The 15,107-nt window shown below is 42.8% G+C and overlaps 1 protein-coding gene across 1 annotated transcript in view; it reads left to right on the forward strand.

The window, feature by feature from the left end:
- Positions 1-15,107, forward strand: part of LOC137383331 (collagen alpha-6(VI) chain-like) — a 133,782-nt gene that overhangs the window by 66,560 nt on the left and 52,115 nt on the right. The window contains exons 17-25 of the mRNA XM_068056026.1: positions 582-653; positions 739-765; positions 908-952; positions 2,590-2,643; positions 4,271-4,333; positions 4,972-5,037; positions 6,789-6,842; positions 8,367-8,402; positions 12,676-12,738. Of these exons, the coding sequence (XP_067912127.1) occupies positions 582-653; positions 739-765; positions 908-952; positions 2,590-2,643; positions 4,271-4,333; positions 4,972-5,037; positions 6,789-6,842; positions 8,367-8,402; positions 12,676-12,738 (480 nt within the window). The remainder of the gene's footprint in view (positions 1-581; positions 654-738; positions 766-907; positions 953-2,589; positions 2,644-4,270; positions 4,334-4,971; positions 5,038-6,788; positions 6,843-8,366; positions 8,403-12,675; positions 12,739-15,107) is intronic.

The following is a 15,107-nucleotide window of genomic DNA, read 5'->3' on the forward strand; positions in this document are numbered from 1 at the left end:
GTGGTAATGACCTGGAACTCGCTGTCCACGAGGTGGGTGGGGGTGGGGGGGGTGGCGGTGGTGCGGGTGGAAATGGAGAGAATCAATGATTTCAAAAAGAAATTGAATGGGCACCTGAAGGAAATAAACTTGCAGGGCTTTGGGGATGGAGCGGGGGAGTGGGACTGACTGGATTGCTCCATGGAGAGCTGGCACAGATTTGATGGTCAAATGGCCTCCTTCTATGCCCTAATGACTTATACTCATTATTAATGAGGTAGAATTGATGATATGTAGGATGTATTGCTTCAGCATGTTATTAACACTTCACTTAGCAGGCAGCTGGTAAACTTGTGAAGTGTTTGGCATATGTAAACAGACTGGTTCAAGAAAGATATTTTAATAATTTAATTGTTTTCAGATTTTTCTTTAAGTTTTCTCTTGCAAAAAGGGAAAAATGAAAATGGTTGAGGAAAAGTACAAGGAAAACCTCATGGTATACTGTTAAACTCTGCATATGTCTGGGAGCACTTTGACGTTTTTATTACCCTATGAGGCTCTTTTAACTTATCACCAATTAAATCATGTTTTGTCTCTTTTAGGGTGACAGGGGACCTACGGGCATTATTGGAGCTCAAGGAATTGAAGGATGCCAAGGAACCAGGGGCCTCATGGTTTGTGTTTATTGAGTGAACTTCAACAGTGGTTCGTTTGACGATTTAAAATTCCATTATTAACCAAATGATCTTTGTTATTCAGGGAGAAACAGGTTATCGAGGACAGAAGGTAAATATACTTTCAAGCTTGATTGAAATTTTAATATCTCATTCCAAAACATAAATTGATTTTGGTATTATATTGAAGAGTGCATTGTAACTGTTGATTATTTCGAGAGTGGTTCACGGATGGATTAATGTTCCTCTGACAGGGTGAAGCGGCTCTGGATGGTGCTCCTGGGATAAATGGACTGCAGGTACCTTATATTCAAGCTCAATGTAGGGACACGTTCCTGACAACTCATCAGTGCTGGGTTAGGTGGATCATGTGTGTTTGGACAGTGAGTGTTTACCCCAAGTAACCACAAGAGGAAAACTGAGACTTGAGGTGACAGTCTATCCTGCTTGTATATTCATATATCTTTCTAGAAATCAGAAAGATTGGCTTGATAATATAAAAAGGCACATTTTGCGATCGGACACATTTGAAACTTACACATGTTGCTATTTTTACCTGGCTCAATGGGAAGTGAAAGCCTAGTTTTTGTGTTTTATCTCTTTGCTGTCAGTTGTCTGCTCTTCTTCCCTGCAGAAGGTGTCAATGTACAGTTCCATAGACACCAGTCATCCTTCACCTCCTCACTGAAGTGACTGTTCCAAGTATAAGCCTAGGCAGTGATTGTTGGAAGGTTATGCTCCCTCAGAATAGCATCGCAGACAAGCACAATATAGTCCTAACCTAACACCTGCACTCTCCAGATAGAGAGCTATCGAGAGTGTTATCTACAGCTGATTTTCCCATACTCTCAAGAATAGTCCGATCTCGAGCTCATTTGAGTGTAGCTTCCCACTGGAAGCATGTGATCCCTGAATATGCTCACATGTGCCTCTTGACCATGTTCAATTCAGTCTCACTCATATCCTGTGAAGGTACTCACTTATTTTTCTTTAAGGTAACTGTAGGTGTCAGCTGTGGCTTACTGAGTAGCACTTTTGCCTCAGAGGCAGAAAGTTGTGGGTTCAAGTCACAGTGGCGCAGTGGTTAGTACCGCAGCCTCACAGCTCCAGTGACCCAGGTTCAATTCTGGGTACTGCCTGTGCGGAGTTTGCAAGTTCTCCCTGTGTCTGCGTGGGTTTCCTCCGGGTGCTCCGGTTTCCTCCCACATGCCAAAGACTTGCAGTTTGATAGGTAAATTGGCCATTATAAATTGCCCCTAGTATAGGTAGGTGGTAGGGAAATATAGGGACAGGTGGGGATGTGGTAGAAATATGGAATTAGTGTAGGATTAGTATAAATGGGTGGTTGATGGTCGGCACAGACTCGGTGGGCCGAAGGGCCTGTTTCAGTGCTGTATCTCTAAATAAATAAATAAAATAAAAAATAAAATGAACACATAATGCAGGCTGATACCTCCAATGCAGTACTTGAGAGATTACTGCACTGTCGGAGGTACCATCTTTCAGATGAGACATTAGAGCGAGGCCCCTGGCAACTTTTTCAGGTGAATATAAAAGAGCAGTAAAGGGAGGTTCCTTTCTCTAAGACAAGAACAGTGGAAATAAGTGGATGTAAATGATCATGTGGTACTATTCGCAGAGCAGGGAAATTCTCCCCTTTGTCTTAGTCAATCCCTCAACGAATACCAGTAAAAATAAATTATTTGGCCATGAGCACATTATTATTTGTCAGACCTTGCTGTGTGCAAATTAGCTTCCAAATTTCTTACATTACAACTTCAAAAGTAACTAATTGATGGTAAAGCACTTTGGAGGTTCCGAGGTTGTGAAAGGTGCTATATAGGTGCAATTCTTTTCTTTTTCATTTTCTGCTTATTTTCTTTTGCTTACATATTAAGTATTTGACAAATTAATCCTAAATATTGTCTTCTTACAGGGAGAGCCTGGAATTCCTGGAGTTGCTGGAGAAAATGGGGATAATGGAAATATTGTAAGAAAAATCTTTTTTTGAATTAAATGTTTATTGATTTTAAAGTGTATACACAGAACAGAATAAAACCCATGAAGTTCATAATTAAACAACATCAGGGGTAGGATTTGAATATTATTTCACCTCTTCCTTCCTGTCCTTTAACCAATTATCTTAAATTTCTGTCCTCTGGTTACTGACCCTCCTGCCAGTGGAAACAGTTTCTCCTTACCTACTCTATCAAAACTCTTGATTTTGAACATCTCTATTAAATCTCGCATTAACCTTCTCTACTTTAAGAAGAACAAGCCCAACTTCTATAGTATCTCCACGTAACTGAAATCCCTCATCCCTGGTACCATTCTGCTAAATCTCCTCTGCACCGTCTCTAAGCCCTTGACATCATTTCTAAAGTGTAGTGTCTAGAATTGGGCACAATGCTCCAGTTGAGACCTAAGCAGTGATCTACAAAGATTTGTCATAAATTCCCTGCTTTTGTATGTGTATGTCTCTATTTATAAGATAATAATCCCATATGCCTTTTAAACAGCTTTATCAAATATGTTCTGCCACTTCAAAGTTCTGCATATGTTGGAACTAGTACTCCAATTTCTATGAGTGCTGACCAGTCATAGATAAATACTTTTATTCATTTTCTAATAATAAGGACACAAACAACATACTCAAAGATCCATTTAGATATCTGTTTCAAGTAATTTTTAACAAAGTGATTCCTGACAACGCAGCCGGCCACTGACGTCATCAGGCTGCGCCGAGGTGTGCACTTGCGCAGACAGGCTCCTGCTCTCTGCGCGTGTGCTGCATTCCGACTTGCCAGGATTGGTTAGCGCATGCGTCGATTACATCATCGCATGACGTGCGCATCTTCGGGCAATGCGCCTGGTCAGCCTCTGCGCATGCGCTTTACGTGTACAGCAATGCAACGCTAACATATTCATCCATGCGTCAAGCTCGGCACCCCCCCTTCGCTGCTCCGCTCTCGCTGGCCACTCCGCTCCCCCCCCCCTCACTGCTCCCTCCGGCTGCTCCGCTCTTTCGGCCGCTCCGCTCCTCCCCTCGCTGCTCTCTCCGGCTGCTCCGCTCTTTCAGATGCTCCGCTCCTCCCCTCGCTGCTCTCTCCGGCTGCTCCGCTCTTTCAGATGCTCCGCTCCTCCCCTCACGGCTCTTTCCGTCCGCTCCGCTTTTTCGGCCACTCTGCTGCCCCCCATCCCCAGCCCGCTCGCTCGCCCCCTCCCCGGCCTGCTCCGCTCCCCCCCCCACTTTCACCAGCCTGCTCCGCTCCCCCCCCCCCCACCCCCGGCCCCGGCCCGCTCGCTTGCTTTCTCCCTCCTGCCTTTGTGTGCTGCCATGTGTTTAGGTCAGGTTGCCTTCGTGTGATTATTTGAGCAGCGCCATCTTTAGTCCTGGCAGCTGCCCGAAGTCACAGACTGTGACGTTTTAGTGGCACATAATGTATTTGCGCATGTGCCACTGCAGCGCCACCAATTGGTAGCATTGTCAGCAAACGCAGCCAATTTTTAAATATACTTTATCTGATACTTGGTAGCACTGAATCATTGGATGTGACAAGTAACACTACAGTTTTTAATGAACCGTTTCACTTTAACCTGTCACATTAACTCATCAGGGAAGTAAAGGCCCTCGTGGATACAGAGGTGAGCGTGGAGATGCTGGTCTACCAGGTACCCCTGTAAGTGAAAAAGCTTCATTTTACATTATTTAGGCTTTCAAAATAATTTTAAATTTACAGCATGATAGTTTTTTCTGCATGACCATGGCAAGGCAACATTTTAAATGCTTATCATGTTCAGCACTCAGTATTTAAATACTTGCTGAATTTAATATTGAGGTGTTTATTTAGTTCTCAGTTTGATGTGCACAATAATACTTCGATATCCAACTGATTTCTGTTCCAGTTCAGTTGGTGAGCTCAAACCTAATGGTCACATTTGGGAGACACTTCCTATTTCGATTGAACCTATCTGTCTTTGTGATGCATTATTTTGACCTTTCTCTCAATTGGATAGTTTTCCTTGGAAACAAAGTTGGGTCGAAAGTGGCTGAAGCTATTTTTGGCTGCTTTTGCTTCATTTACATCAGGTGGAGGGAGTTAAAATTGGCTCTTGTGCATTTTGTTCATGCGTGATTAATAATTACCAGAGTTGGGTTGATGTTTTCTTTAAAAGATGTAAGCACGCGTTGGAAAAAGCCATTTTCTTTTGACATCTGAGAAAATGGCCACCAAATTCCACTAAAGATTTAGTGAAGAGAACTTGGAAATGTCTTCACTAGATTTTGTGTGTAACTTGTATCTGCTTTTTATTTCAGGGTGTCCCTGGTAATGATAATTACATTAGAGGCTTTCAAGGTGAAAAAGGATACCCAGGTGCACAGGTAAACCCCTTACTAACTATACCCCGATGTGTAAAATATGTTGTCTGTGGAATAACTTTTGGTATTTTTAGTCCCTCACTCCTTTCAGTTTATTTTAGCCACATGCTGTCTTTCAGAAGAGACACTAAACTGAGGCCCCATCTGCTCTCTTAGGTGGACTTAAAGATCCCATGGAGCTATTTTGAAGGATAGCAGGGGAGATTTCCCCAGTGTCCTGGAAAATATTTACTCCTCAATCAACATCATTTATTTTTTATTTTTTATTTAGAGATACAGCACTGAAACAGGCCCTTCGGCCCACCGAGTCTGTGCCGACCAACAACCACCCATTTATACTAACCCTACAGTAATCCCATATGCCCTACCACCTACCTACACTAGGGGCAATTTATAACAGCCAATTTACCTATCATCTACAAGTCTTTGGCAGTGGGAGGAAACCGGAGCACCCGGAGAAAACCCACGCAGACACAGGGAGAACTTGCAAACTCCACACAGAACCCAGAATTGAACCCGGGTCCCTGGAGCTGTGAGGCTGTGCTGCTAACCACTGTGCCGCCCAATCACTAAAACAGATTATCCGGTCATTATCTCATTGATGTTTATGGGAGCTTTCTGTGTGCAAATTGGCTGTCACGTTTCCTACAACAATGAATACACTTCAAGAAAAAGTACTTCATTGGCTGTTAAGTGCTTTTGGGACATCCTGAGGTTGTGGAAGGCACTATATGGCTGCAAGTTCTTTATTTCTTTATTGAGAGAACTAAGCATTGTAGCAGTAATTTTGCAAAGCCTTGTTGCCAGTACACTGCCTCATTAGCGATGACCATGTGTTGGAGAGTTAGGTGTTATAGCTCTGTCTCTGAGCAGCACTTGTGTCCAGTGAAGTTCACACAAAATTCTGTATGTGCTTGAACATTTTCTGTGGAAAATGGGTAAGTGCAGAAGATTACATGTTAGATAGAAATCTGGAGCTTTTTCTATCCCTTCATATCCTATCATATATCCCTTAGGAACATAAGAGCAGGAGTAGCCATTCGGCCACTTAAGCTTTTTCTGTCATTCAATTAGATCATGGCTGATCTGTATCTCAGCTGCATTCACTGATCTTTGCACCATATTTGTTCATCCCCAATAACCCAACAAAAATCTATCCATCTCAGTTTTGAAATTTTCAATTGACCTAGCTCAACAGATTTTTGGAGGTTAGAGTTCCAGATTTCCACTATACTTTGTGTGATGAAGTGCTTCCTGACATCATTCTTGAATGGCTGAGCTCTGACTGTAAGATTTTGCCCTCTTACTGTGGACTGTCCCACCAGAGCAAAACGATTCTCTCTATTTACCGTAGCAAATCTTTTAATCGTCGTAAACACTTCAATTAGATCATCCTTTAATCAAGGGAATACAAGCCTTGTCTAAAAGGTTAACATTTAGTTTCAAGCTGTAATCATGGCCAACTAATTTGTTTGTTAGACTTTCCCAGCTGGAGGAAGGATGTAGTGAGTGTACAGTTGTGATACCAGGAGGAGAAAGTACCAAAAAAGCTTGCTAAAATATGTCAAATGAAGTCATGTACTGCATCAACAGAGGCAATGCTTTCTCATAAAGCTTTGGTCTCTTTTGAAATAGGCTGCAATAATTGTGAGCATTCTCTTTATAGTTGAATTCCACATGTGGGAACTGCTGGGTCTGCGAAAGCACAAAATCTGGAATAACACTGAAGTCTTTTTGCTCTTTTTCATCTACAGGGTGAGCATGGAAGAAGTGGTACATCCGGCGTGCCTGGCAATTTAGGAAATAATGTGAGATTAGCTCCTGCATTCAACCAGCTATACTGACTACAATTCCTTTGTTTTCTTCCACTAAATCATATTTGTCTACACAGTCTTTCAAATGCTACTTTTGCTTTGGGTAATCACATTGATTACTCCTTAAACACTGGACCTGATATTCCTCTTGCTTCTCTGATGAGTTTTTCCATGTTAAGACCAGTGCAAGTTCCAATTGCCAGTTGTTGCATTCTACAAAGTATTTATAAATGGATTAAATGATGTGCCTGTGAGGTTGGATAGCTGGAGATGGACTATTCATTACAATAGGATATATTAGAAATATAAAGAAGGTAGCTTCTGTCCGAGAACTCTGCAACTAAAGTGAGAAGGCCAGATGTTTCCTTATTTGTTTTTAAACCTTGAGCTAACCTGGAGAGATTATTGAATCAATGAGAATCAAAGCAACTTCAAAAAATAACAACAGCTCTAATTGGCATTAAATTGATATGCAGAATTGTTTGGCTCATTTTCCTGTCGGGACTACTTGAGCAGTGATCTTAATTGGCCAGGGCAGTGCTGGCAATAAAATAGTACCTGCATGCTCCAAATTTCAGTCTATCGATGAGCCATGCCATTGGTGATCAGCCTTCATTCAGAAACATTGAATCCCCTTCATGGAGGCTGGCATTTGATGGTATGATGCCCTCACAGTTCTGGCGACAATATAAACACTGTAAATTCTTTGGTTACAATGCTATGACAAGACCCTCAGCAGTGCTGAATTGCGCAACAGACTCACACCTACATGATATTCTTTATAATTGCAAGGAAGTCCTACATACGAACAAGAAACAGGATTAGGCTATTTGGCCCTTCGAGCCTGCTCCACCATTCTATAAGATCATGGCTGATCTGGTTGTGGACACAACTCCACTTTGCTGCCTATCCCTGATACTCTTAAACTCCTTTGTTTGTATATATACCTCTGCCTCAAAAACATTCAATAACTCTGCCTCCACCGCTCTCTGGGGAAGAGAGTTCCACAGACTCACAACCCTTTGAGAGAAAAAATTTCTCTTCATCTCTGTTTTAAATGGGAGATCCCTTATTTTTAAACGGTGGCCCCTAGTTTTAGTTTCTCCCACAAGGGGAAACATCCTTTCAACATCCACCCTGTCAAGTCCCCTCAGGATCTTATGTGTTTCAATAACATCACCTTTCATCCTTCTAAACTCCAATGAATACAGACCCAACCTGTCCAACTTTTCCCCATCAGATAACCCTTTCATCCCAGGAATCAGTCAAGTTGGCATTGACTTTTTAATTTGGATCTAATGAGCTTTGACTGTAATGGCGATGGAAATTTAAGAGAAAAGATATAGTTGTTTTCAAAGTAATTGGATGCGTTGTAAGGATTTGTTATGTCTCTGACTTTAGGTAAACTGCTGTATTGAAGCATTTTCATTCTTTAGCCATTTCCAATAACTGACTGTAATGCAAACCATTAGAAATTGATTGCTAGCTAAAAACAAAAATATTTTTACTCTTTTCAAGGGGCGACCTGGTCGGAGAGGAATTGTCGGTAAAACGGTGAGTTTATTGGTTTGTGTTGTATGTTTATTTTAGTTTGTATTTTTATTAAGAATGATTGGAAAGATTTGTTATCTGAAGACTTGTCTGGTTCCAAGATGATAGGTGACTGTTGCTAATATCAATTCAATATTCCCAGAACAAAATTACATCATTACCTGCTCTCCCTCCCTCTCACATATTAGCAAAATGTTGCCCTCCAGCACTGTACTGTTTTACATCATACAACAATCTGAAACAGAAACCCCAGGTAACATGTCCTCTTCTCAGTTCTCAGAGTGCGGAGCCCACTTGTGGAAGTTTCAGCACCATTCTAGCTGAGATCAGCAAACTGAGCTGGCATCAGCTACTTGCTCCAGAACTTGTGGCTTGGAGGTTTTCTCAGAAGAAGGAAATGTGACAGTCAATTTGCACACTGCAAGGTCCCAAAGAAATGAAATAATGACCAGATCATCTGTTTTAGGTGTTGCTTGAGGGATAAATGTTGACCAGGACTCCAGGGAGAACTCTCCTGTTCCTCTAGTATTGTCACGGGATCTTTTACATCCACCTATTTCCACTGTCCTTGTCTCAAAGAAAGGGACCTCCCTTTTCTGATCACTAATTTTACTAGTTAATTGAGTTTTGGTTGCATCCGCTGTGCTTTATAACATGAGGCCCAATAGATATAGTATAAATGTGGATGACTAGCTCCCTACATTTCCTTTTCTGAAGTGAGCTACCTTAATCCAATCGCACATTGCTGAACCTGCTCTTAAAGTAGGCCTTCAATAGAGCCAGCTCCCTGATTGCAAGGGGCATTTATACCCTGCAGTACAGCTGTATGTGGAGACCTGAGTGTCTCTCTGGTTGTTATGGGTATGAAACATTCAGGAAACAAAGCTCCCCATTGGCTTTGTTTAGTTAATAATAAACAATTGTGCCAATGACCAGTAATCAATGCCTTAGGCAGAGGGGACAAGTCCAGAATCACTCCCACTGCAGTCACTAAAATTGGACAAATAGATCCTGGTCTGTTAAGCTACACATATTATCGTTGTTTTAGGAATTAATGATATTTTAACAATCCTGTTTATATATCGGGGGTACAGTAGCATAGTAGTTATGTTACTGAACTAGTAATCCAGAGGGCTGCACTAATCATCTGGGCACATGATTTCAAATTAGCAGTTGGTTAAATAAATAAATCTAGAATAAAAAGCTAGTATCAGTAATGGTGACTATGAAACAGATTGTTGTAAAAACCCAACTGGTTCACTAATGTCCTTTAGGGAAGAAAACCCATTGTTCTTACCTGGTTCATGGCCTATACGTTTTAAAGAATTTCTTTTCTTTTGTTCATGGGATGTGGGTGTTGCTGGCAGGGACAGCATTTATTGCCCATCCCTAATTGTCCTTGAGAAGGTGGAGGTGAGCCACTTTCTTGAACTGCTGCAGACGCAGCCTATATGGCGCAGGTACACCCACAGTGCTGATGGGGAGGGAGTTCCAGGATTTTGACCCAGTGACAGTGAAGGAATGGCGATATATTTCCAAGACAGGATTGTGTGTGATTTGCAGGGGAACTTGCAGGTGGTGATGTTCCCATGCACCTGTTGCTGTTGTTGTGCCGGATGGTGGAGGTCATGGGTTTGGAAGGTGCTTGGCAAGTTGCTGCAGTATATCTTGTAGATGGTACACGCTGCGGTTCTGGTGCGCCGATGGTAAAAGTGAATATTGAAGGTGGTCGATGGGGAGCCAATTAAATGACTCCAGATCCACTGCAATGTGATTGGCTCTTAACTGCCCTCTGAAATGGTCTTGCAAATGGCTATGAAAAGATAATAATAATAAAACCAGATGGATCACCCAGCATTGACTTAGGCACCAGATTCGGATACACCAATGGCACACTCAGCCAGGTAGACCCTGCAAGAGCAGGGGGTGGAGGCTCTATGAATATTTCCATCCTCAATGATAGCAGAGCCCAGTATGTGAGCGTAAAAGACAAGGCTGAGGCGTTGTAAACATCTTCAGCTAGAAGCGTCGAATGGATGATCCATCTTGGCCTCCTTCTGACATTCCCACCATCACAGATGCCCGTCTTCAGTTAATTTGATTCACTCCATGTGCTATCAAGAAACAGCTGAATGGACTGGATACAGAAAAGTCTGTAGGCTGTGACCACATTCCGGCTGTAGTGTTGAAGACTAGTGCCGTGGAACTATCTGCAACTCTAGCCAAGCTGTTTCAGTACAGCTATAATGTTGGCAACTACCTGACAGTGCTGAGGTATGTCCTGTCCAAAGAGGCAGGACAAATGCAATCCAATTAAAAACTGACACATCATCTTTACTCTGAATCATCAATTGTCCAAATGTGGACAAAAGAGCTGAATTCCAGAGGTGAGGTGAGAGTAACTGCCCTTGACATGAAGACAGCATTTGACTGTATCAAGGAGTCCTAGTAAAACTGAAGCCAATGGGAATTGGGGGGGACTCCACTGCCTGGAGTCATACCTAGCACAAAGCAAGATAGTTATGGTTATTGGAGGCCAATCATCTCAGCCCCAAGATGTCACTACAGGAGTTTCTCAGGGTAGTGTCATAGGCCCAACCATCTTTAGCTGCTTCGTCAATGACATTTCCTCCATCATAAGGTCAGCAGTGGGGATGTTCACTGATGATTGCACAATGTTCAGTTCCATTCACAACTCCTCAGATATTGAAGCAGTCTGTGCCCACATTCAGCAAGACCTGGACAACATTCAAGTAACATTTGAGCCACACAAGTGTCAGGTAGTGATCATCTCCAACAAGAATCTAACCACCTCCAGCTGACATTCACCAGCATAACCATGGATGAATCTCTCACCATCGACATTCTGAGGGTTACTATTGACCAGAAACATAACTGGACCAGCTATATACATACTCTGGCTGCAAGAGAAGGTCAGAGGCTAGGTATTCTGTGGCGAGTGACTCACCTCCTGACTCCTCAAAGCCTTTCCATCTCCTACAAGACTCAAGTCAGGAGTGTGATGGAATACTTCCCACTTTCCTGGATTAGTGCAGCTCCAACAACATCAAGAAGCTCTTCACCATCCAGGACAAAGCAGCCCACTTGATTGGCACTCCATCTACCACCTTAAACATTCACTGCCTCCACCAGTGGTGCAGTGTGGCTACAGTGCGTACTACCTACAGGATGCACTGCAGCAACGCGCCAAGGTTTCTTCAGCAGCACCCCCCAAAGCTGTGACCTCTACCACCAAGAAGGACAACGGCGGCAGGGAACACCACCACCTCCAAATTCCTCTCCACGTAACACACCATTGGGACTTGGAAGTATATTGCTAATCCTTCACTATCACTGGGTCAAAATCCTGGACTCCTGGATGAGCTATAAATGCTGGCTTTGCCAGCAACACACATGCCCCAGGAATGAAGGCATTTAAAAAAAATATTCACAGCACTCACTGGTAGTGTCCTGACTTATGCCCTGCCATTTGCAATAGACTGCCTGCTGAAGTCAAAAGGCGGCAAGAGATAGTTATGTTGAAAACCCGACGGTCATTTTAACCTAACCTGTCCGATGGCAAACGGACACAGTCAGATAGGCCATCTGATTTTTACTCTCCATTGATTTTGATTGAAAGTAAAATCTTGCGTACTGTGAAATGAGGGGCTGATCTGATTTCATCAGTTTTCCGTAAGGCAGGTTCAGTGAAAACTAGCACCTCCCGGCCGCACACCCCACCCGCCTCCCCCACAACCCCACGAATTATTGCAGCATTGAATAAATCAACGTTTGAAGAAATGAATTAGGATAGAGTGCTCTGGGAATACCTGCTTTCAAGAGAAGGTCCAGGTCTAATGATGGATGTCTAGTGTTGTGCTGGGCAATACTGTTGCCGCTGGAATGCTATGCATTTCTCATGCAAAGCTGATATGAATCAGTTAAGAGTAATATGGCAGAATTGAGTTGTTACGAGTAGGTTGGTGCAATTACTGCGCTTAATTTCCATTCCTAACATGCCAATGAAATAACACTTCATAAGTTGGCCTTACACCTGTCCCTCTGCAGAGTGTGGTACTTAAGATCCAGGCCAGGAAGGCCATGGGAACTACCCTCTGGTGACTGTCGCTAGTACAATTTCAACCCCAAAGTTCACTCTAAATCAATCAATGCATTTCATAAAAGGCATGTTATGCTACTGCATAAGGAAAGTGTTTAATCGCATTAAAACAGTTTTTTTTATTCCCTCATTAATATTCAAATCTTCCTCCTACAGGGTGTCAGAGGACCACCTGGTTACCCAGGTTCCATTGGACCCTCTGGACTCCAAGGCCGGCAGGTGAATGCCAATATTTATGCTACAAGTGCCAGTATATCTTGTGGAAACTCTGTGGTTTAGAAAGATAGAAACATAGAAAATAGGAGCAGGAGTAGGCCATTCAGCCCTTCGAGTCTGCTCCGCCATTCATTATGATCATGGCTGATCATCCAACTCAGTAGCCTGTTCCCGCTTTCACCCCATACCCTTTGATCCCTTTAGACCCAAGAGCTATATCTAACTCCTCTTGAAAACATACAATGTTTTGGCCTCAACTGCTTTCTGTGGTAGCGAATTCCACAGGCTCACCACTCTCTGGGTGAAGAAATTTCTCCTCATCTCCGTCCTGAAAGGTTTACCCCGTATCCTTAGACTATGACCCCTGGTTCTGGACTCCCCCACCATCGGGAACATCCTTCCTGCATCTACTCTGTCAAGTCCTGTTACAATTTTATAGGTTTCTATGAGATCCCCCCTCACTCTTCTGAACTCCAGCAAAGATAATCCTAACCGACTCAATCTCTCCTCATACATCAGTCCCACCATCCCAGGAATCAGTCTGGTAGACCTTCGCTGCATTCCCTCTATAGCAAGAACATCCTTCCTCAGATAAGGAGATGAAAACTGCACACAATATTCCAGGTGTGGCCTCACCAAGGCCCTGTATAATTGTAGCAAGACATCCCTGCTCCTGTACTCGAATGCTCTCGCTATGAAGGCCAACATACCATTTGCCTTTTTTGCTGCCTGTTGCACCTGCGTGCTTACCTTCAGCGACTGGTGTACGAAAACACCCAGGTCTTGCTGCATATTCCCCTCTCTCAGTTTATAGCCGTTCAGATAATAATCTGCCTTCCTGTTTTTGCTACCAAATTGGATAACCTCACATTTATCTACATTATACTGCATCTGCCATGCATTAACCCACTCACTCAACTTGTCCAAATCACCCTGAAACTCTCTGCATGCTCCTCACAACTCACCCTCCCACCTAGTTTTGTGTCATCTGCAAATTTGGAGATATTACATTTAGTTCCCTCATGTAAATCATTAATTTATATTGTGAATAGCTGGGGTCCTAGCACCGATCCCTACAGTACCCCAGTAGTCACTGTCTGCCATTCAGCAAAAGACCCATTTATCCCTACTCTTTGTTTCCTGTCTGCCAACCAATTTTCTATCCATCGCAATACACTATCCCCAATCCCATGCGCTTTAATTTTACAAGCTAATCTCTTATGTGGGACTTTGTTGAAAGCTTTCTGAAAGTCCAAATAAACCACATCCACTAGCTCCCCCTCATCAACTCTACTAGTTACATCCTCGAAGAATTCGAATAGATTTGTCAAGCATGATTTCCCTTTCGTAAGTCCATGCTGACTCTGCCCGATTCTACCACTGTTCTCTAAGTGCTCTGCTATAAAATCTTTGATCATGGACTCTAGAATTTTCCCCACTACTGACCTCAGGCTGACTGGTCTATAATTCCCTGTTTTCTCTCTACCTTCCTTTTTAAATAGTGGGGTTACATTAGCTACCCTCCAAACTGTAGGAACTGTTCCAGAGTCTCTAGAATCTTGGAAGATGACCACCAATGCATCCACTATTTCTAGGGCCACTTTCTTAAGTATTCTGGGATGCATACCATCAGGCCCTGGGGATTTATCGGCCTTCAATCCCATCAATTTCCCCAACTCCATTTCTCGACTAATACTGATTTCTTTCAGTTCCTCTCTCTCACTAAGCCCTGTGTTCCCCAACATTTCTGGTATGATATTTGTGTCCTCCTTTGTGAAGACAGAACCAAAGTATGCATTTAGTTGTTCAGCCATTTCTTTATTCCCCATAATAAATTCCCCTGTTTCTGACTGTAAGGGACCTACATTTGTCTTCACCAATCTTTTTCTCTTCACATACCTATAGAAACTTTTACAGTCAGTTTTTATGTTCCCTGCAAGCTTGCTCTTGTACTCTATTTTCCCCTTCTTAATCAATCCTTTGGTCCTCCTTTGCTGAATTCTAAACTGCTCCCAATCCTCCCATCTGTTGTTTTTCCTGGCAAATGTATACGCCTCTTCCTTGGATCGAATGCTATCTCTAATTTCCCTTGTAAGCCATGGTTTGGCTACCTTTCCCGTTTTACTTTTGCGTCAGACAGGGATAAACAATTGTTTCAGTTTATCCATGCGCTCTTTAAATGTTTGCCATTGCCTATCCACCGTCATCTCTTTAAGTAACGTTTCCCAATCCGTCATGGCCAACTCACGCCTCATACCTTCGTAGTTTCTTTTACTAAGATTCAGGACCCTTGTCTCAGAATCAACTACGTCAGTCTCCATCTTGATAAAGAATTCTATCATATTATGGTCGCTCATTCCCAAGGGGTCTCG

This window comes from Heterodontus francisci, chromosome 2 (assembly GCF_036365525.1).
Source record: "Heterodontus francisci isolate sHetFra1 chromosome 2, sHetFra1.hap1, whole genome shotgun sequence".
Taxonomy (NCBI): domain Eukaryota; kingdom Metazoa; phylum Chordata; class Chondrichthyes; order Heterodontiformes; family Heterodontidae; genus Heterodontus; species Heterodontus francisci.